This window comes from Pleurodeles waltl, chromosome 12, assembly GCF_031143425.1.
Source record: "Pleurodeles waltl isolate 20211129_DDA chromosome 12, aPleWal1.hap1.20221129, whole genome shotgun sequence".
NCBI lineage: Eukaryota > Metazoa > Chordata > Amphibia > Caudata > Salamandridae > Pleurodeles > Pleurodeles waltl.
Genome location: NC_090451.1, coordinates 214,889,281 through 214,911,388, shown reverse-complemented (window position 1 = coordinate 214,911,388; position 22,108 = coordinate 214,889,281). Strand labels below are relative to the sequence as shown.

Sequence of the window (22,108 nt, the reverse complement as noted above, 5' to 3'; positions counted from 1 at the left end):
GGAGGCGAGCCCTATACTGTCATAGGATGATGCCTGTCACGGTATGACGGTTTTATTAGGTGTGTGACCTCTGATAGAGCTCAAATGCAGGATCATTCTACTACCTTTACCTTCACCACTTGCATCCCCTGGAGTATTAACACTTCTTATATGAGTGTCCCAACAACTTACCCATCTGTCCACTAAGATCTTATCTGCAACTTTTACTCCTCCCATGCTTTGCCAGTGCTGTACATGGCTCATAGTTATTTTTTTTAATCTTTGTTCTCTACTCAACTGTCTCCCACCACATAAATCAGTGTCCATTTTGGCATTTCCAGCTGAAGAACAAACACTACACGCCTCTACAAAGCCATCTGATCTCCCACCCCTAATTTCCTGTGGCACTCTTATCTTAAAAACACTGACCTCTTTCATTTTACAGTACATAATGGTTGATAATGGTTGTGTTGACTCTATTTACTCCTGGCAGATTACACTCTTCCATTGATTGTAACAATTTACTTGTAAATTACATTCGCTCTAATTTCTGACAAGCTATGTATATACTCCTTCCAATTATCAGATACTTTTGTCCCGTTAGCATCCTGGTAACATCTGTGGCATGCTATAAGAAGTCCGTTAAGGGATAATCTCTGCCATGCATACCACTCTAGGTCTCCTCTGGTGCACTTTGCCGGTTCAGTTGATGAACAGTTCCTGAATTGTACATTGAACTCATGACCTTAGTCATAATTTTAGCGTTTACATCATCCAGGATCTCACATAGAATACATGTGGGGCAGTACCAGACTAGTATGTCTAATGTTGCTGGTTTATTCTTGACCCTTTCATAATGCTTCAACTCTATTCCTAGTTCATTAATGGACTACACCTGATATAAACATTGATCCAGATGTTCCTGGCAAGTACCTCAGTATATCAATACATATCTGTTTCCTGACTCATTGTACTGCTTCCATATATGGATTATAAATTTGATGGAAATCACCTGGTAACGTCAGACATGTTGAACATCTATATTGGTAGATAATCCCCATAAATTTCTGTCCAGTTTGTGTTGGTGTCCAACCTCATACTCAATATCAACATCTCACCTTGAACACTGAGATTATCCGGATTATAGTTTATGATCACCTTCCGGTGTTGCACAAATTCCTCAAACACCACCTGAAGGGGGACATTAAATTAGGTCTCACCGTCAGTGCCTTCACGATAACAGAAGGGTATGGTGATTTGTTTTGGTATCTCATTGATGATTTCCTAAAAGTCCTTTATTGTGCCCTTACATTGTCATCTTCATATATAGTGGTAACCTATGACACCATAAATGCAATTTGCTGTTTCCAAATTTCTGATCTTCGATTGACCTTTCTGTAGCTAATATCAACAGTGACATGATTGAAAGTTCTTCGCTTAAGGTTTTAGGCTGAGTGCCAGGCCAGCACTTTAAATCGAATTTAGGGCTTGATTTAGAGTTTGGCGGAGAAGATATACCCTCTTTATTAAACTCTCGGTTCACCAGCCTAATTTGCAGGTGAGCAGACCGAAAGTATGTTTATCAATGGTGCCAGCTCTCACTCCGTGGCTTACATACTTCTCTGACATTCCAAAGGCATATGGGCCATCAGAGCTGTACCTAAAACACCATCTACTCGATTCAGAGGGGGCAGTGTGTTTTGTTTACGTATATTTGTGTGTGTGGGGGGCTCTGTGTGTGTATATATATATACACATACATATATACACTTATACATACACACACACACACACACACACACACATATATTACCTAGTGGCAGACGTCTAGTTAGGACCATGTTTCCATAGAAAAAACGTTTTTTGACTTGCCTTTATCTTTGGCACCGTGCACCTTTTAAAGAAACTTCACAAACTTTTCCTAAAAAAGTGATTCCTGCTGCGCACAGAAAGCTTCGGGTGATCCATCAAACAGGTGCCAAGAAAAGGGGTGGGGGGGAGTTGTGTTTCACATGTTAATTCCCGTAGGACTTTTAGACACTACTACAGCCCGAACCACTGGACGGAATTACACCAAATTTGACAGAAAGCTAGCTTTTGGTACGCAGATTACACTTTAGCTCGCTTATTTGGTGTCAATCCATTCATTATTTTTTTGAGATATTAAAGGGAAAACAAATTTGTATATCTGAGGTTGCAAACTCTTTGCACAACTTTGGCAATATTAAGAGCTTTTGCAGGGAAATGCACAGCTCTGATTGACACTTCAACCTTGAAAAAAGTGATAAAAAAAAGAAAGGGGCACAGGTTAGAGACATCCTGACCCCTTAGCTCAGGTGCTGAGGTCCCATAGGGACCCCTCTAAAGCAGGAAATATATTTTTTTTTAAAGGTTTTTCAGCACAATTCTAAATCCCCCCCCCCCCCCCCCCCCCCCAAAAAAAAAAGTGTGGGCTCCCATGCTGTTTTTTTGTTTGTTTTTTTAAAGTCCCCAAGTCGGCCTAGTCTCCCCAGGGCTGAGATCGGCCACGGAGGTGAGGGCTGTGGGGGGGAAGGGTAGTGTGGACATGTGGCCCCCCTCTCTATAAAAAAAAATTAAATATTTGGGCCAGCCCCCAGGGGATGTGATCTCCAGGGCCGAGTTCAGCTTGGGGAGGGGGAACTGTGCTGAGTTGGGTTGTTTTAGGGGTTGTCTGCAGGGGCTGGCCACAGGCCAGGCCCTGCGGCCAACCCCTGCTGCACACAGCCGGGTGGGTATAGGGGTTGGCTGCAAGACCCCTGGCCAAAGGCTGTGCGCTGCGTGGGGATGGGTTGTTATAGGGGTTGGCCGCAGGGCCTGGCCACAGGCGAGGCTCTGTGGCCATCCGCTCCCGCGCACTGCCAAAGGCCTTGTATGGTGGTAGTTGGATTAATGTATAGTAAAGACAATTACTGTACCTTAAAAAAAAAAAAACTTGGAAATTCACTGAAAAAAACAAAGGTTACAGGGATGTTATAATTGGAAATAGAATAAAAAAAAACCTTCCAAAATCACCAAAAAAAACAAAGATTACAGGGAGGGATGTTATAGTTAGGTTCTGAATTTACTCATACAAAACCATAGACGTTCAGCAGTTATAGTTAAGATTTTGTTCAAATAACTATAACTCCCGCCCTAAGGTAACTATAACTTATGCCCTTCGGTCTAAAGCTTGTCAAAATAAAGTTTCATTTAAGGGCAATGCGTCTCGACCCTTTGATCTTTTTCACAGCCTGAGTTGCTTGTGTGCATCACCACTTTTAAGTGCCAAACAAACTTAAAGAAAGGTCAACTCATGTTAGAGCACTTGTAAGCAGGGATAACAGATTCCCAAGAACATATTTGGAAGACATACTAGCGTCAAAAGATAATGTTATTGGACATCAAGTAGATTCCGATGAGACTTTAACAGCGTGTCATGAAACGAGTGCTAACACTTGCACTGCTAAAAAAATAAAAAAATAAATGTGACTCCGAAAAATACAACATAAAGTGCAAACACAAATCATACAGTGCATCATATACTAAACTCAGTAGTTTTCAAACGATGAACGGATGGTCCCAGCATGTAGCTCTGACTCCAAATTGCATGTAATAAAATTCTGCCATGTGCATAACATTGTACAAATCAAGGTCTAGTGACCATGTGTATAGCCACGTGATTCACGGCAATAAAAGAATGCAGTCAAGTGACTGTGCAAATTTTCATAGTGGCTTTTGAGAATGCAAATGTGTATAGTCACATGACCATTATTTCATTGCTGTGAATTACCTGGTTATACATGTGGTCACTAGACCTTGATTTATCCAATGTTATGCATTGTCCTCTGGGCCGGTGACCATATCTAAATATGGAGGACAAGCACTCATTCAGTACAACAGAATATTGAACCTTTTTGCTTCTGTGCACAAAGGTGTTGTATATCTAAAGAAGCAGTTACGATATTTATCAAGAACAGGGGTCTCCAACCTTTTCTGTAACAAGAGCTACTTCTGATCAGTAAAAATAGTCTTGCACTGCTAATAGCTTTCACCATGATTACAGTAGTGATCACATCAAATACAATCTGAGTAGTGACCATGCTTTGCAGGATTACTGGAAAGAATCGCCAAGATGTATGCAACAAGAACGTCTTGCAAAAACATCGTCGTGCTAAAATAGCATAGAAAAATGACTATTTCCAAGTTGTGTGTGGCCAACAGCCGGGCCAACCATTGACTAAAAGCAGGAAGTGTATGGTCGAGCCAAGCTGAACTACTGCCATATCCACAAACAAGAACAGACAAGCTCTGTTAGAGAGCCTTTCTTCTTGAATGCCAAGTAAGATCAGCTGGGGGGATAGGGAGATTCCCCGCTTAAGCTTCTTATTGCAAAACTCTGCAGTTACACATAAGTTGTCACATACAGCTGGGCACAAAGCAAGCATCTGCCCCATAAAGTTGACATTGGGGACACCAAGTCCCTTTATTCCCTCCACCCCACTATCCTCCCTGGCGTGTAGTAGAGGTCAAAACATGTTTTATAATGTTGAACTTGAAGATTTTGTGTAGAGAAAGACAGATTGAGCAAGGTCGAGAGACTCCAGAAGAGTAGGAGCATGTTTATCTAGATCGTCTTTCATAAGTGAGTTCAGGAGACCATATATTTCTCCTATTGGACACAACCTTCGGCTTAATAAGAAATCCTCTAGGTCCACTCTAGAAAACCCAGAGGGACCACCGCCCTGGCATCTGAGAAAGGCCAGAATCTGAAGGTATTCAAAGAACCCCTGGTGACAACCTTATATTCCTCCTGTTGAGGCTGAGCACCTTCCCTTGGGAAACACAGGGATCTTGAAATATATCAGGCAATGAAGCGTTATTACACAGTGGAGTATAAAACTCAATTTGCTGATGGCCAGCTTTCTACGAACCATAGCCCAAACATTACAGACACCCTGCAAGGTCCTGAATCGGACTCTCTTGAAATTATCTAATTCAGTTTGTCTCCACAAACACCCTGTCCCCATGCCTTTGTCCCCAATAGTCACTCAAAGGGGGGGAGGGAGTGTCTTCTACTACTCCGAAAACATCAACCTTGTCTTGCAACAATATGTGGCTTTGTAATACTGTAGCCCAATAATATAGTTTAAAGTTCGGGACTATTCATCCCAGATCAGGACTGGAACCAAATGGGCACCGATTACAATGACCCTAGCCACCGAACCATGGTACAATGCGCCAACTGCCTTGAAAAATCCTGGTCTGATACCTGCTCTTTGCATAACATCCCATAGATACCGCCAGGAGACCGTATCAATGCCTTTTCGGGACCCAAAAGGATTAGAGCCATAGGGTCCTTGGCTACAGCAGAAGCATCGAAAAGAGAGATGACCCAGCGAACATGGTCCGTCATCCCTCTCCCGGGAATAAACCCTTACTGCTTGGGGGACACACTTTTACTAATAACCCTAGAAAGGCGAGTAGCCAAGATTTTAGAATAGATTTTAGTGTCCTCATTCATCAAGGTAATTGAGCGATATGAACCAAGTTCTTGTGGGGGCGTATTATGTTTTTGGGAAAAACAACTATATTGGCCATGGAGCATGACTTTGGGGGCAGGTAGCGCCACTGTAAACTTGTGTGAAAGGAGCCATTAATTAATCTTTTAAAGTAGCATTAAAAAAACTTGATAAAATTTGGAGGGGATGTATTCATTGCCGACTGCTTTGCTCGAGGGAAGTCTAGAGATGGCAAGGAGCATTTCCTCCCAGGAGAAAGGACCCTCCAATGACTCACTATCCTCCACCCCAAGAGAATTAAATGAGACCTGTTCTCAGAATTGTAACACCTCATTATCATCCCAAATAGTGTTTTCAGTATAGAGCTTTGAATAGAACCTCTGAAAGGCAACACAAATATCCTCAGGGTCAGAAACTAACCTGAGAGTGGGATCCTTTAGCTCCCTAATTTCTCTTTGGACCTCTTTTTGTCTGGTACAGATATCCAGGCCAGGAATGTGTCACCTGCCTTTTTTTGCAGGTATTGCCAGTATTTCAGCTTTAACAATTCCCACCCTCTGTAGAACTTCCTGAACTTTGTCTCCCGTGGAGGTAGCATGTACCAACTTACTTTTGGCGGCTGACAGAGTCTCGTATAATTCAATCTTTTTCTTTTACCGATTCAGACTGAATCGGAAGGTGTCCCCATGGATACCAGCCTTGGGTGAGTCCCATACGACCCCGATAGAAGCACTCCTGATTTTATCTTTCATGAAAGTCGGTATCCATTTATTAATATTGTTAACGTAATCTTCATCCAATAGCAAAGTACATTCAAAGTTTCACTTTGGGGTCTGCCTAACGCATCCTTTAAATACCATCTCCAACACAAATGGGCTATGATCCAACATTACCCTGGGGAACTTGTCAATTCAACAGCCTTGAAGAAGGGAATGTGAAACAAAACAATAATCAAGTCGTGCATGCGTCTGATGTGGGGCAGAAAAATAAGTAAACCCAAGATCCGCCATCATTTTATCCAACCAAACAACCACCAATCCATGATCACGTATCATGTTTCATACTGCCCGAACACCCTTGGTTTCCGGTCAGGATAGTCTTTGAGATGCTCCGAAGACCAGTTCCCTGTAGCATTTATATTAAAGTCTCCACAGACAATTATGGGAGGGGGCCATAAAGCCAGCTCACTGCTAGGCCAAACAACCCAGGATCATCAAAAACCATTCCATACAGGGAATAGAGTGTAAATACCCTATTTGGAAGATGACATTCTGGTATAATCCATGGCCCCTCGTTATCCGCCCGTGTTTGTTTAAAGATAAAAACTTGGCGCCTAACAAGGATTGCAACTCCTTGCATCATAACACCTTGCAGTCTCTCCCCAGCTAATTGAAATCTGAAAGATTCAAGAATATCCGGCCTGGCACCCTCAATATGGGTCTCTTGGAGACATAATATATCAGCTTTTAACATCTGGAGATCAAAGGCCATCTTTTGTCCTTTTTTTTCCAATCGTTGAGCCCACAGATATTAACCGCAGCTATCCGGATGTTACTCATGATAAAAATTTAAGAGGGAAGTTTGCAGTTTCATTGTTGATCCTGTAAACACAGTGGTAGCACTAAAGAGTAAATTAAGCAAGATATAAGGTTGAAAGGTATGTGTTGCTCAAGTAGCTGGACCATTGGGTACAATGTTCACATGCACATAAATATCCTCACTTGTTTAGAAAGTGCTTAGGTACACCATTTGTAGAGATGCACCCTCTGCTGTTGGCTAATCCCTGTTGCTCCGTCTTTTTATGTATTGAAGTGCAATAGATATGGTACACATGGTAATAACTACTACAGGATAAGGAATATCTGATTTAAAAGGAACATTGTTGGATACTCAATTCATTTTTTTCTGTTCTAGGTTTTGCACAGCTGCAGTCTCTTATACTCTCTGCAAGTTTCCATCTGTTTCACAAGATAGTGTATCCAGCTACATTTCTCCAGTTATGATTAAGAAGGTAAAGTAATATATGAAATAACTGTATTTTCGCTCATTGACCTAACATAATTTAAGTTAGTCTTTTGTAGAATACTCAAAGCTAGCTATATGTAACTCTGAGAATCCAATTACTGTGGAAAACATGATAACCTTGCAACCACTTGTTCTGTAGCATTTGCGCTTTTAGAGAATCCAGTGCTTTGATTTATTCAGCAGAGACTGACTGAAAATACTTGGTATTGTTAACAAAATATATAGCATTGACATTAGTCAGCGAGGTCCTCAATACGTCCAACAGAACAGCCACCTTTCTGAAACCATGTAAATACTCAGCAGCCAATGCCTTCCTAAAGAATCCCTCGGCTGAACAGACCAAAATAACCAGTGACTCTCCTTTACTACCCAGCCAGAGTCTTGGGAACAGCCATTAACAAGGACTTTTCCAACCACCAAGCCAAACACCAGCTTCTAGATGCCACACATTCAGGATTTAGGCCTAACCATTGCCCTCATTGCTGCAGTGGATGACATTTAGATGCTCCTTGACGGAGGGAAACTGCAGCCCTCATCCTATTAGAACTCTGTCGCCTTCAACACCATCTTCCATCCCATCCTAATCTGACAATTCCACAAAGCAGGCATCCAGGGACATGCCCTAAAATGGATCTTCTCCTTTCTCAACAGAAGAAACGAAGCCTTCAGTATGCCCTTTCTCATCTGAAGCATGAGATCTAATCTGCAGAGTCCCAAAGGGCTCCTCGCTGAGCTCGATGCTCTTCAACATCTCATGACTCTTGGCCAAAGTCATGCGAACCCACAACATTAACATTCTCACTTATGTGAAGACACCCAACTGATACTGTACCTCTCGGACAAAACACCCAACATCAGGAACAAATTCACCATGTACATTACCGAACTGGCTAGCTGGATGAAATCCAGTTGCTTCAAGCTCAACTCTGACAAGACTGAAGTGTTGGTCTTTGTGAAAGACACCTCGCCATGGGACTTCACTTGGTGGCCCACAGACTTAAGACCCACCCCCATGTCTTGCTCGCAAGCACGAAACGGAATCATAGACAACAAAGTGGACATGACTGACCCAGTCAACACAGTGGGCTCGTCCTGCTTCAACACCCTAAGGATGCTGGAAGAAGATCTTCCAGATGCTGTCATACAACACCAGGAAAACAATCGCCTAAGCTCTCTTCACTTTTAGACTGGACTATGGGAACACCCTGTATGCAGGGATAACCAACCAGCTCACAAGAAGACTGCAGACTGTCCAAACGCAGCAGCCAGACTAGTTTTCACTAAGCCCATATCACATCACACCTTAGGGAATTCCACTGGCTCTTGTGACATAAGCACTCACACTTGAAACTTCTCACCCACACGTACAAAGCACTCCACAAGGCATGCTCGGCCTACCTGAACAAACACTTTCACTTTAATCAACCTTCCAGATGCCTCCACTCTGCTGGTCTCTCATTACTATACACCCCACATATACACAGAAACAGAGCAAGAGGCTGTGCCTTCTCATTTCTGGCTCCTAATGCCTGGAACGACCTCTCGTGACACATGAGAGGTGCCTCCTCTCTTCTTAACTTTTACAGGAAGCTGAAGAACTTGCTTTTCAAGTAATCTCTTAAATGCTGGCCTCACACACCTGCTACGAATTGTCTGGATACCCTTGCTGGTGATTAGCATGCTATAAAAACACTCTTAACACGGCAACATAATATTGATAGCTCATTAATATTATACTTTATTCATCTGATTTTTTTTTTTTAAAGAGGTAAATGAACCAATGATTATCTTCACATTCTCAGTGTATGGAAGGTGATTGGGAATCATCTGAAGGCTCTGTTTTCGTCACCTTGTTTTTAGAAAAATATTGAAGCAAAACCTTTATTGTTTGATAGAAATATTTCTGCAGCTTGCAGTTAAGATTTAAGTTACTACTTACGGTTTATTGGATATTTTCTTGCATTTTTACGTGAAGCAAATACATTGAGCCTTACTCAGAGGTGTGCATCTGGTGTGTGTGCTCAGAAACCTAATTTTATTTAACCTAAATTCGCAGATAATTAAAACTTATACAGAAAAGAGTTCTGTTAAGGGGATGTCATCTATTTGTAATAAGCCAAACTCAAAAGTACCTTATGTCTGAACTCACACTTCATTTCTGAACAGCCTGATTTAAGCAAGGACTCAGCCATGTATGGGCTCTGTTGCAAAGAAGGAAATGACCCACCCCACCCCCAGGCCTCTGTTTGAACTGTGAAATACAATGATAATCAGGATTCAGTGTGGTCCTCGAGCCTCTGGACCACTGTTGCCAGTGCAACTGTTGCACCAATGTAAGCTACACCCTGACAAGAACGTCTCCTCAAAGTGTAAAGGACATGCAGTGGCAGCAGGCACTTTTTTCCATTAGCACAGCTTCTTCCAGAGCAAAATCATCCTGAGGTTGTCATGATACATTAAGAATCTGTAAAAAGCCTTAGACTGTCGTCTCTCTGCCAAAAGAGAAACAGGTTGCATTAACAAGAGTGACTCAAACGATGTAAGGTTTGGTCTGACTTGAGTAGACAATGAGGAGAATACTGTACCTATTCTCAACACTGAAAACAATTGTTGGTGTTCATGCTTTCTTTGGATATTTATAAATCCTTGTCAACTAGCATCCTCTTAATGGACTCTAACCCAGTAATTCAACAACTTCTAAACTTCACTCGTACTCAAATCGTATCCACCATGCCTCATTTGACAAAGTAATCTAGATACCACGTCAGTTTACTTCGATGCAGTTTACAAGTCTGTTGATAGTAGTCCCAATGCCAAAATCTTCATTGATTGTCAGGATACTTCTAGCAGCTGTCAAGCCCCTGGTCTGTGAAAATGAGTCTACCCACAGCTTAGTTCCCCACAGGTTCAGAGGATGCCAGCTGCCTACCATGTCACTGTTACAGTCAAGGATTAGGATCTTTGGGTATTTCTCTGGTGAGGCAAATTTTATTATAGACTCCTAAAACTATTTGTCCTTTCTGTCGCCTAGCACTAGCTTTGAAGGTGTTTAGGGCAGTTGAATGTTGGGGACTAGTTGATGTCTCACTAATGTGGAGCTTAATGCACACTGACTCGTGAAACTTATTACTCAGCCACTTGAGTTATGTGCTGGGGTGTCTATGGAGAAATTTCAGCTGTGGCAGAATATAGATTGAACTGTCGTTCCTTTAGATCAGGACCACTAAAATGAAAGTAGAGATAGTTGTTTACTGTTGAGTGTGTCTGACACTACTTCATCCACCATCACATCTACCTTTTTATGACTTCAGTCTCCTTACTTCATTTTAACATTACACGGGCTTCCCGCCTATCATGTTGAGATATCACCTCGATGTCCCTTTAAATTTAATATTAAAATAGCCGTTACTTTGACCCCTTCATGTCCCTTCAAAGCTATAGCCCTAATGACTTGAAAAAGATAGATTGTTCACAAGGGAAATGTTAAAACCCATTTTTGATTGTCATTGTTTTCAGACCTGATTTTAGAAGAACATCTGGGGAGAGATGATAACAATATGGAATAGTTCTCATCGGGCACAGAGGTGCCGTACTGAGCCGACCTTCCTGCTAATTATCCAACGGTTATTGTCCCCCTGCTCACTGCGCAAATAAATTAGCCAATCAGCCTGAGGATCATTTGATAGTTTGTTCCTACCATACCATACCATATTGGACAAAGTTTGTTAATTATCTCAACACCATTTTATTAGAAATATATTCCTTAGTCCAATAAAATGATATAGCTCTACCTTTCTTGTTTGTATGCTTTTGAAAACATGGGGCACTTCACTGCCACAGCTGCTGCCTTTGTATTTCTTCACTCTGTATGAAATATAAACACATTCCAGTAAAACAGTTTGAAATTGAACAAATGCTGAAAAACTGCACGTTACTTTGCTTTAGTAGCATAAATGGACAGTGGTTTCTTATCAGTTTCTAATTAAATTTGAGGACCCATTTGTTGTAGCAAACTAAATAGTCAATTTCAATGATCAAAGCAGGCAGCAGAAGTATCAACAATAATAACAGCATGGAGGAAATATCCTAAAACATCTTTATTAAGACCATTATGTGAAATGGGAGACAGTGGAAACCCCTGGATGCAGCTGCCTAAAAGTATTGGCGTGCTCCAGGAGGTGTTTAAAATGGTATATGAATAGACAGTGAAGGCTTTGACAAACTTGGTGCAGGTCAGCAGTTTTTCTTATTTTCTTTTTTAACCACTATATTCATATTCTGTAAAATGGAAACTGGGAAAGCTAAACCAATATCTTGACAGCCATTAAGACTATACCATATATCATAGACATTGTATGCAATGTGCAGTGGTTTATGCAACAAATCACTATTCAACTGTTAATGGTAAAAGAAGCACAAAATAAACATCCAGTGCATCCCCAGCCTTCACTAAAAGAAGTGCATGTGAAAGGAGGGAAAAGGCAGCTTGAGGGATTCAATTCTGTATTCTCGTTTATTTAACCTCACCAATATATCTGTGTTTTTGACAAGATTTGTGACTGAAAAGATGAGCAGTCAAAGCAATCAGTAGTTATAACACATGGTTCCAGATCAGAGTCTCACAGTTGACAGTACCTTCTCTTTGGTAGAGCGTCCTGGGGTCCTGTTGTTCAGTTCTACACTCAGGTCAGACTGCGGTTATGATGAGCACTCCAGCCTAGTAAATACCACATCTTGCCTGCTGCTGCTGAAAGGGCACAGTGCTCCGTTAAAAAAACAAAAAAGCATTTGCCTATTATAGCTCCATTTAGTTCCCATATTTGGCCTCCACATTGGGTTGTTATTCCCCTTGCAGACACCTCTCCTTAACATTCTGGACCTCAGTTGTAGGAACACCACTAATTGGGTACTGCATCTCTGTGTAGAGCTCATTATCTTGCTAGGTCTCCACCGCCTATCACCCACCCCAACAGTGGGGTCTCACATCACAAAGCAACATGAGGTTTGAAAGCCCAATCAAGGTCTGGTGAATGGCCTGCTATTTAATCAGAATTTGCTCATCAAATGTCTCCCTCTCAAGGCCCTCCAAAACTGAGGCTGAGCCTAACGTACTTCCTCCAATTTCCTTCAAGGACATTCACATGAATGGGGGATACTAATCTCCAAGCCACCACTTTTGTAGTTTTCTTAAAGTTATAAGTGGAAAATGCTGCAGAGCATTCAGAAACTCTATGGTCCTAATCTTTTCTCACTAGTAGATGGCCAGTCAGGCCCTGGGTCTCCTGTGTGTCAGAAAGGCCTGCATTAGACCTAGTTTCTCCAGTCGGTCACACTGTAACTGGTTGTGTGCGCAATGCTTCTAGGTATTAGTATTCTGCAGCTAACTCTTTAACTGGATTCTCCCACTGCTTTAATCATTTGTAATCTCAGGCCCTCAGTCGGGTCACTAGGCTCCTTTCAGAAGGCTGGGGCTTAGCCAAAATATTACATAGTTCTGGTTCAACTCACTGAATATCACAGTCGAATGGAAGTGATATCAGCTGTCCTGGCCTGCCCCACAGATATACTCTAGGAAGTGGCTCTTTTGGTGCCCTGCAGGTCCTCTTTTTTTTGCTTGTGGCCACAAGTCATCCTTGGTGCCTCACAATTCTGTTGTGGCCGAGCTGGTGGAGCTAAAGCAGCTGTAAACATTGCAAAGATTTCCCAAAACCAGGTTATTAGGTTAACATAATTGTACGTCAGTGGTGTTGATCGAAAGACTGGAAGCTAATGGGCCCAGCCATGTCATGTATATACCTGCAACTAATGTTCTTTGTCATTTTGTGGCATCGAAATGTCATTTCCATTTTGGGCATAAAGTGCAAAACTGGCCTTATGCAATGGAGAGTAGAAAGGATTCAACATTTCTTTGAAACTATTTGAGTGGATTTAGCTGGTGAGTAGCTTATTCTGCCAAACTCGACAATTTAATTTCTTCTTTAGATCCTGCATGCTCTGCCACGTGAGTGTTTGGAGATTCGAGGAGTGAACTGTGATGAAGTCCAGGATGCTGCTGATTCATGGAGGTGCATGACTGATCATTCACTGAACTGGAAAATAGCTGCCAAGTCATTGTGGAAGCAAAGTCTTTTCTCAAAACTACTTAAGTTGGAAATTTACCAGGTAAATATGTATGCCTTCACCTTGGGTATCACTGACATGCCTTTCCACATTGGTTTCCCATCTAAAGTGCTCTTTTGTGTCCTGCGGAGCTCTGCATATTGTTTCTGAAATGGGGATTAGAGATTGAAGTTTTCAGCCTTAAATCTATAAAGTGTATGCATCTGAAAGGTTGGAGAGATATTAGACTTAAGTGTAAATGAAAGGCCAGAACATCTCATGTTGTACACATCTGAATAAGGGAATTGTGGCTTTGGCATAAAGTTGAATGGTGTAAGGTGTTATGGTATGATCATCGGATTGGGAGAGGAGGTCCGTTTCAAACAGCTAAATGACAGGAAAAGGTGCAGGTTTGGTACTTTGCTGGATAATAGAAGGGATGTTATGTCCTGATGAAATGACTTGAAAGGGAAATGTTTGTTGCATACAGGTGAATAGCAGGGGAGGTGCTTGTGCGATATACAGTTGAATGGTAGGAAATGTCATGCTGGGTGCAGCTGAATGGTAGAGACAGTGGTGCATTGTACTCGGATGAAAAAAAAGGGAGGTGCTGGGTTATTATGAAGTTGATTGATAGAAGAGGGATCATGTTGTGCACAGCTGAATGGTAGAACAAGTGCTCTTCAATAGTCTGAATGGTAGTGGAGGCATTGTACTCAGTTTAATTGTAACCTGTTTTGTGTTCACAGCTGAGGTTCATATTTAAAGATTAGGTAAAAGGGGGATTATTTACAACTGAATATGAGGATGTTTGGTGGTAGAATAGGTGTCCTTTACAATGCTAAATATTGTGAGAAATGTTATTGTAAAGAGATTTAAAATTGACATTACTGTGAGGAATGATCTGAGCTTGGAAAGTGCTTTGCCAAATCTCCTGTCAGTTCTACTTCAGCGCACGGTGAGAATAATATCAGAACAAGAGGCACAGGTAACACCAGCAGTAGTACTGGAAATGTCACTAGAACAATGATGTATGTCCAGGTATTTGAAATTTTAAATTAAAATATACTTTAATAAAGTCTTATTCTTAGAAAGAAACATATGGAAAAGTAATGGTTTAAAAATTATCTGATCACAATCTTAAACATATATTTCCTATGTTTCAAACATGGCGTTTATTGATGATGGGTGTGGGGAATATGTATTAGTGGAGAGAGAGTTCTGATGAAAAGTTTAGAAAGTATGTCTGAATGTGTGGCTGAGACTGGGACATTAATTTAGGGTATTTTTAGCTAAGAAAGAATCTGGACAGATTTTTAGCGTAGATGCCCTCTGTAAATAACCCTCTTGAGCACCTCAAGAGCTGCATGATTCAGGTATTTTCAGTAACAATACTTAGATGGAATATAGTTCTGTTTTGTGCTCCCATCATCAGTTGATCATGACAAGGATTTCTGTGTCTCATTCACATTTAGAATGGTGCATGCTTTCTAAAACCCCTTTCAAATGCATCTTTGCATTAAATAGAGCAGAGCAGGGATTTTTATAATTTAGCGCTGCTACGCATCACATCAGTTCTTGGGCTATATTCTTTCTCAAGTTATGACCTGCAATAACCTCTTTTGATGAAACACACTGTACTACTTAGAAGCAAAGCATATGCATAAAGCCTGACTCCCTTTATCAATATGTCCAAAGCATGAACGGTCTCAGATAGTCAGACACATTTTAATGGTAGACTGGTGTCATCATTGTACTGTGCTGACTGGTTGGAGATTTGTCAGTGTTAAATTCTGACGAATGGTGGGAGAATTGCTGTGTTGTGCACAGAAATATGTTTAAAGCTATAACATTTGTGTACCTTAGAAGATCCTTTTTTCTTCTCTTCTAAAAAATGTTTTCTCAGCTCTCTTTCAGAGATTGGCTTTTGTCTGAAATGCAATTGGAATCCTACAAGGATGTGTTGTCGGAGGCAGAAAGGTATGTAGATTATGTGGCCTGTCCTGCTACATACTTAAAGAATTTCTTGAAAACTTAGTAACTTTTGTCCTAAGTGTGACACATTACATTACTTTCATTTGATTTTTCATGACATCTAGTTTGTCATGCCTGTATTTGCTTGCCCCTACCTTGCCTTCATTTGCCATCAGTGGAGAGTTTACTTACGGATGTATGTAATAAGCTTTGGCCCATCATCACAGAAAGACGAAGCACATTAATGTTTTACTATGAATGCATTTGTCTGTTTCGCAGTGCAGCCCTTGTTGACATTTCCCACCTCAACTGTTCCTTTCTATTCTGATATAAAGAGTTATGGAGAAGACTGACACTATCCTGCCCAACAGCTTAAGGCATATAATAAAGATATACATGTCATAAGATATGCGTCAACTTTTCTTGTCAATTTCCAACTAACAGAGCACATCGAGAACACCCTGCACACACTATAACTTTTTAAAAAAACATTATTTCTTGAGTGTATGAGACTGACTTAGTTTATGGTGTACACCTATGGTGTGGCACCCTATACAGAGTCCAGGCATTCCTTATTGATAATGTTTAGGTGTCCAAATAGCAAAAGCACTCTAGGGGTAGCTGTGGTGAGCAGCTATAGGTTATCCAGGAGGAGTGTAAAGCACTTCAAATACCACAATAGTGTTCTGCTTTCCTACTTATCTCCTATTTGAGCTTACAGAACCTCTCTGGAATGCACTTCTGAGTTCAAAGAAGACCTTTATTGTTGTTAATTCTTCCCCACCCACAAGTTCTTGAGAGAAGAATTAGTAGATTTCAAGCACAAAGTAGTCGCAGCAAGAAAACAAAATATATCACAGTACTTCTCAGTTGCAATGTACACAGCAAATATATAATATATTCAAAGCAAAGCATAAAAGTCAAATTCATCACCGTATGAGCAAGTAGGCCCTATCTTCAGCTTCATTTTTTTGGGGTCTGCAAGTTGATGACTCCGGTCAACTGCGAGAAAGAGATTATCTACCCCCACGGGAGACTGGCAACTGACGTCTAGCTCCAGCCTGAAGTCAAGCAGATTTGAATCTAACTCACTGTAGCCCAGAGTCATCCTTACAAAAGCATGCCCCCTCCTCTCAGACTCGGGAAAACTATGCAAGCCTTTGGAGACTGGCCAGATCTCCTAGACTTCTCCTATTCCCAAGGCTGAGTTGAAAGGAAAACACCAAATGTACTCTCTTATCAGGTCTAGTCTGGTGTGAAGAAAACAGCTTGGTTCATCTTGTGGAAAAACACAGCTTGGAAGAATACAGACATCTGCAATGTTTCAACTGCAATGTCTAACTCCACGTTAAAGCCAATAGGCAGCTAACCTAAATATCAAATGTAATGTCTAATGTCATGTCAAAGCCAATAGGCAGCTGAGCTGAATACAAAATGTAATGTCTAATATCATGTCAAAGCCAATAGGCAGCTGAACTGAATACAAAATGTAATGTCTAATATCATGTCAAAGCAAATAGGCAGCTAAGCTGAATACAAAATGTAATGTCTAATATCATGTCAAAGCCAATAGGCAGAATACAGAATGTAATGGCTAATGCCGTGTCAAAGCCAATAGGCAGCTAAACTGAATAAAACATATAGGGGGTGATTCTAACGCCCGCCGAAGTTCCCCCACCAAAATACCGCTCCGCGGTCGAAAGACCGCTGAGGGTATTTTGGGATTTGCCCTGGGCTGGCGGGCGGCCGCCAAAAGGCCGCCCGCCAGCCCAGGGCAAATCAACCTTCCCACTAAGATGCCGGCTCAGAATTGAGCCGGCGGAGTGGGAAGGTGCGACGGGTGCAGTTGCACCCGTTGCGTATTTCAGTGTCTGCTAGGCAGACACTGAAATACTTTGTGGGGCCCTCTTACGGGGGCCCCTGCCGTGCCCATGACATTGGCAGGGGCACGGCAGGGGCCCCCAGGGGCCCCGCGGCACCCCCTACCGCCATCCTGTTCCTGGCGGGCGAACCGCCAGGAACAGGATGGCGGTAGGGGGTGTCAGAATCCCCCATGGCGGCGCAGCAAGCTGCGCCGCCATGGGGGATTCTAAGGGCAGCGGTAAACCGGCGGGAGACCGCCGGTTTACCCTTTCTGACCGCGGCCAAACCGCCGCAGTCAGAATGCCCTGCGGGGCACCGCCGGTCTGTCGGCGGTGCTCCCGCCGACCCTGGCCCCGGCGGTCTGAGACCGCCGGGGTTAGAATGAGGGCCATAATGTGCTACTGGTGAACATTGAGCAACTAATATGCGCAGTGGTGAAACACAAAGTCATTGGTCAAACACAATTAATAGCATCACAAATAGTCAGTCAGAAATTCTCACACAAGAAAGAACCACACCACATGTTACAAAAATAAAGTAGTCTTTATTATAGCACTAATACTATTCTAACGTAGGTATATCTCCACTTGGAGATATCTACACACAGTAACTATACTTAGAAACAAACCTGAAAAGCATAAAAATCATAGGACTGAAGGGGGGGGGGAGTGAGGGGGAGAGGGAATCCTCAGACCATATATTAAGAAAGTGGTATAAGAATAGAGATGCCTAACCAAGGTAAGTGTGTTAGAATCCCAGGGGCTGGGGAATAAGGTATTATCAGAGGTATGATCCGAAATTCCACAGGTGTCCGGGTGCAGAGCTGTTTTGAAGCCGGGGTTCCCATAGGCTAATACAGGACCTTCGCGGTGGGAATTTCTATGATTCAGATCCTTCCCAGAGGACCCTGAGGAAACCAGTTGGCACCAGGAAGTTCGATAATGCCTCACCCGTGGAAACCCAGAAGAGTGGAGTACCTGCACCAGGGTGCCGAGGTGCATAGGAGTGACGTCAGAATCCTTCTTTGGAGTCAGTGGGAGCCTCGTTTGTTCAGCTGCTGTTGCCACCCGTGGACCAGGTCAGTGAATCCCAAGGATGGATTTTGGATGAGAGCAACCTGAAAAAGAAGTGGAGAGTCCAGACCACTCCGAGATGTCCGGGTGGTGCAGGTAGGCAATGCCCACCCTCCTAGAGGTGAAGTTCCTGCAGGAAGAAGTCCAGCTGCGGAGTACAGGGGATGCAAGAAGATCCTTGGAGTTGCCCATAAGCTGTCCCACATCGGTTGCCGGATTGCAGGAGGGTCAGTGGTCAGCAGAGCCTCCAACAAGCATTGGCAAATGCAAGAAGAAGTTGTTGAAGAGTTTGCAGATTTTTGGGGAACAGTAAGGACCAAGAGATTCAACCCTTGGTGGGGAGTCTGGGCTGTCCCTCAGCATGCAGGGGAGCCAGCAGGAATCGTAGAGCCCCATGAGTGATCCACTGGCAGGAGGCACAGGGAGGCCCCAACAGCACAACAAAGAAGAAGTCCCTTCGCCGCAGGGATGGAGGCTGTCCTTGGAGTTGCAGAGTGCTGGAGGCTGGGGCTTCTTGGAGCTCGAAGATCTCTTGGAGGAAGAGCCATCAAGCCTTGGTAAGAGCATCAGTCACGGTGCAAAGTGGTTCCGTTCCAGTGGCTGCAGCAAGGGCCCACCATCTCCCAAGTTGGTCAGAAGACAGGTTGGACCTGGAAGGGATCACAGAAACACCACCTGTGTTACAGAGCTTTTCGATGTCCGTGGGACAGCAGGATCCACCAGCCCGTCGTTGTCGCCTTAAGGTGCCTGCAGATTCAGGGGAGTGACTCCTTCACTCCAAGGGAGATTCCTTCTTGCTTCCTGATGCAAACAGAGTCATTGTTACCCTGGAGGATGCACAGCCACGGATGTTGCAGAATTCTTGCAGGAGTCAGAGAAACAATGTTGCAGTGGTATCCCTCCCAACTGGATACAGTCTTGTTTTTGTTCCTAAGGCAGACCAGCAGCGGTTTCCAGAGGGCAGGAGCAGAAGAGTCCTGCAGAGAGTTCCTTTATAGAGTCTTACTCAACAAATCTGGGGACCCACCCTCAGGGGAGCCCTTAAGTAACCCTAAAAGGAGGTTGGACACTATCTGCAGTGACTCACCTATCTGAGGGGGTCAGGGACGTCACCCACCTGGCCTAATCAGTCGGATGCTCCCAGGGGCCTCTGCATATCTTGTTCCCAAGATGGCAGAATCAAGTGGCCACCTTGCAGAGCTCTCTGCACCTCCCATGGGGAGGAGCTGGACAGGGGGTGGTCACTCCCCTGTCCTTTGTGTGGTTTCACGCCAAAGCAGGAAGCGGGGGTTCCCGCAGTGGTATAAACCGGTTTATGCAAGGAGGGCACCAAATGTGTCCTTCAAAGCAGTCTGATTGTGCTGAGAGGCCACCCCAGCCCAGAGACACCCATTTCAAAGATAGAGGTGGTCACACCTCTACCCTACAGGAAATCCTTTGTTTTGCCTTCCCCTGCTTGAGTTAGGCTTGTCAGCAGGAGGGCAGAACAGTATTTAAGGTCAGCAGCACCGCGGGAGGGCATGCAGACCCTGCAAGTCTGTACAGGCAGATATGGGGTATCCTCTGTGTAACCCCCAGAGGACATGGTATCACGCAACTTACACTGAAATCGGTGTAATTGCATGATTCAAACATGTTTTATACCGAACATGCCTAGGTTCGGAGAAGCCATTATGTAGTTGGACTATTTGTTTGGGCCAGAGTCCACTGCATACCTTAAAATGGCTTCCCCACATTTACAAACCCTAGTGAATGGAGTCTGGGGTCTCTAGGGGCACCTCTGATCATGCAGGGTTGCCCTCACACTCAGGACCATGCACCCTGCCCTTGTGCTCAAGGGCCTATTATCAGGTGACTTATAGTGCCCAAGTGCAGTGACAGGCAAGCCTTATATCTAAAGTAAAAGGTGCATGCACCTTTTCACACAGACTGTGAAGGCAGGCATGCAGATACAGTTTGCATGAGCTCCTATGGGTGGCACAATACATTCTGCAGCCCATGGGTGACCCCTGGTGTACCAATGCCCTCGGTAACTGAGTACCATATACTAGGAACTTACATGGATGTACCAGGTGCACCAGGGTGCCAATTGTGGGGTATAACGGTCACCATGTAACCAAATTTAGAGGAGAGAGCACTGACACTGGGGCCCTGGTTAGCGGGATCTTAATGTACTACAGCCTAAACACACGGACACCAGACAAAAAGTGGGGGTAACTATGCCAGAAAGATGCCACTTTCCTACATTAAGCAGCAATCCCCTATCTGAAAAACGTGTGTGGGTATTTAGCTATACTAAATACAGCTTTGACTTGTTGGGCTGAGGGAGGTGGACTTAGAGTAGTAAGGAAGATTGTACTCAGAGACCACAATAAGAAGCAATTGTTAAGTAATTATTTTGGGGCAGCACGTTTTCTTTTATATTTTGTAACTTTTCGTATCATTGGTATGTGCTTAGCAAGTTTTAAGTATTGTCTGCCATCTTCCAACCCAGTGACAAATATTCTGACTTTGTGAATTTACGAACTGTCTCTCTGCTAGGGAATTAACAAGTATACCCATTTAATAATCATCAGGCAAATGAAAGACTGAGTTAACCTGTTTAAAATGTGCAGCCTGGTTTCTACAACTGGCATATAGACCAAAAACTATTTCATCTTGCTGCACAGTCAACAAACATATGATCTTTCAGACCCATAGCATGCACTGTTATGTCTTGTCCTCAGTATCCCAGGAAAGAAGGCCATTAATCAGATAATCATTAAAGAGTTTCTTAGTGGCATCTTTGAATGCCATACTAGGAAGAGATATGTCTGGAGCACAGCAGCTGATCATTTGACTTCAGCTGTGACATAACAGTATAATAATATGTTGTGTTTTTTTTACTCGCAGACAGGAATACCATCGATGGGCTGTGTATCAGCACTACCTGCTATCCCCCTCAGCAGCTGGCGGCTGTGACGGAGACCTGGAAGCAGCATGCTCCATTATTGTCCATGCAATAGTGGATTTCTGTAACAGGTAACTACTACACCTGCTCAAACACCTAAATGTGAAGTAGTTGGTTGGATCAATGTTTTTATAGGTGCCTTCTTTTATCAAGGCTATGCATGCAACAATGTAACTATTGCTTTAAGGATGAAGCTCCTAAATCTCTAAAAAATCAAATACATGAGAAGGATCATCAACTAAGAACTGATCACTGGAATGCTCAGGATTCAGAGCATATTCTACATGACAAACTAAATATTCCGGGGTAAACTCAATACAAGATCTACATAACGGTTTACGAAAACTAATTTCTGATGGCTATTTATATTTGCCAATTTGTCATCTTTCGAAAATCACAGGCACCAGACTGGAAACTTTCAGTAGCTCTTCTACGAAGGTGGGGGGCACTGGTTGCTTTTTGGCACCATAAACAATGCCACTGTGATATCACTAGAGCCATAAAACACCCACACTGGGCGTTGTGATTTCAGCTCTCTCTTTTCCCCCACTTTTGGATGTACTTGTAGTTCACCAGTAGTCTTGAAGTAGCCCCCGAAGTGCAGCTCATCAGCACACTATGCAATT

At 43.1% G+C, this 22,108-nt stretch overlaps 1 protein-coding gene across 1 annotated transcript in view; it reads left to right on the top strand.

The window, feature by feature from the left end:
• FANCA (FA complementation group A) overlaps positions 1-22,108 on the top strand; it is a 701,003-nt gene that overhangs the window by 306,745 nt on the left and 372,150 nt on the right. Inside the window, exons 27-30 of the mRNA XM_069217268.1 lie at positions 7,413-7,509; positions 13,506-13,685; positions 15,529-15,602; positions 21,425-21,553. Of these exons, the coding sequence (XP_069073369.1) occupies positions 7,413-7,509; positions 13,506-13,685; positions 15,529-15,602; positions 21,425-21,553 (480 nt within the window). The remainder of the gene's footprint in view (positions 1-7,412; positions 7,510-13,505; positions 13,686-15,528; positions 15,603-21,424; positions 21,554-22,108) is intronic.